The following is a 1,187-nucleotide window of genomic DNA, read 5'->3' as shown; positions in this document are numbered from 1 at the left end:
GGGGGGAAGAACCCCACGGAGCCCGGGGGGGGGGGGGGGGGGGGGTTGTTTAAGAGACTCCTCCTGCCGGTGCTGGGAGGGCAGGGCCGGGCGCCTGGCTGGCAGTGACTCCCTCACTTTGGACCCGCAGGTTGGGCTCCCTCCAGGCCCAGGAAAAAGGCGGCATCAAGTTCCAGCTGACACCCTATAAGAGCGGCCTGCGGCAGCTGCACGTCACCCTCACGAGCAGCCAATTCCCCCCCATCAAGGGCTGGAAGCGGCTGGAGGTGGCCCCCCGCCCAGGCGGCAGCTAGAGGAGGAAGACCCCCCTCCCGGCCCCCGTCTGCCAAGACAAAGGAGGGCGCCTCTCCCGAATAAACTGCGGCACCTTCACCCAACACGTTGCAGCAGCGGTGCCTCTTTCCACAGCTTCCGCTCAGGGCAAACCTCCCCCCCCACCCACACTCCCGGGCACTGCGGATGGACTCCCGGCCTGCGTGGGGCGGGGGGGGGGGGGATGAGAGGGGCAGTTCCGCACACCAGGGACTCATTGGCATATGCCACGCCCCCTGACATCACCGGAAGTGATGTCAGGGGAAGGGGAAGCAAAATGGGGGGGCGGCATCTTCAAAAGCCTCTCTGCTAAGGCGGGGGGGGGGGTAGCGCAGCGGCGGCAGGCTCTTTCCATTGTATTCTATGGGGCCGTAGGATTCAATAGGAAATCGTGCTACTGCTGCGGCGCGACTCTAGAGAGAAGGAGATTAAAGTTTAAACCCCTTCTCCCTTCTTCAAGTGCTGGCCTTTTGGGCCCTGGGATCCGGGGGGGGGGGCTCCCCCCCTGCACCCAGGTGGGCACCTCCAGGGATGCACAGGTGGGCCACTTTCTTAGCATAGCTTAGCATAGCCATCCCTCTCAGGCGGCCTCTGCCCTACCTTCTTGACACTTAACAACAGCCAGTCACCACGTGTTCCTTCCCCCCCTCCCCACTTCAGTGTAATTGGACCCTTAATGATTCATTTTTGATGAGACATTTTCACCATTATGTACTAGCCGAAATCACTATAATTATTTTTAATAATTCATCAAAGAAAGTAGGAGTTACCTCCCTATAACCAAACTGGTGCTTTGATGCAACATTTCCTCTTTGCACTGGTTACCCGGAAGACAAGAGGAGATGGACCCCATTGGGCTCTGGCCAGCCACGCCA

At 60.0% G+C, this 1,187-nt stretch overlaps 1 protein-coding gene across 1 annotated transcript in view; it reads left to right on the top strand.

The window, feature by feature from the left end:
* Positions 1 to 359, top strand: part of LOC107108039 (protein-glutamine gamma-glutamyltransferase 5-like) — a 28,931-nt gene extending 28,572 nt beyond the window's left edge. Inside the window, exon 17 of the mRNA XM_015408423.1 lies at positions 131 to 359. Coding sequence (XP_015263909.1) covers positions 131 to 293 — 163 coding nt within the window. The 3' untranslated portion in view covers positions 294 to 359. The remainder of the gene's footprint in view (positions 1 to 130) is intronic.
* Positions 360 to 1,187: the final 828 nt, after the last annotated feature.

This window comes from Gekko japonicus, unplaced genomic scaffold (genome assembly GCF_001447785.1).
Source record: "Gekko japonicus isolate JY-2015 unplaced genomic scaffold, Gekko_japonicus_V1.1 scaffold784, whole genome shotgun sequence".
Classification (NCBI taxonomy): domain Eukaryota; kingdom Metazoa; phylum Chordata; class Lepidosauria; order Squamata; family Gekkonidae; genus Gekko; species Gekko japonicus.
Note: the sequence above shows the minus strand (reverse complement) of the source record. Positions and strands in the feature narration are given on the sequence as shown.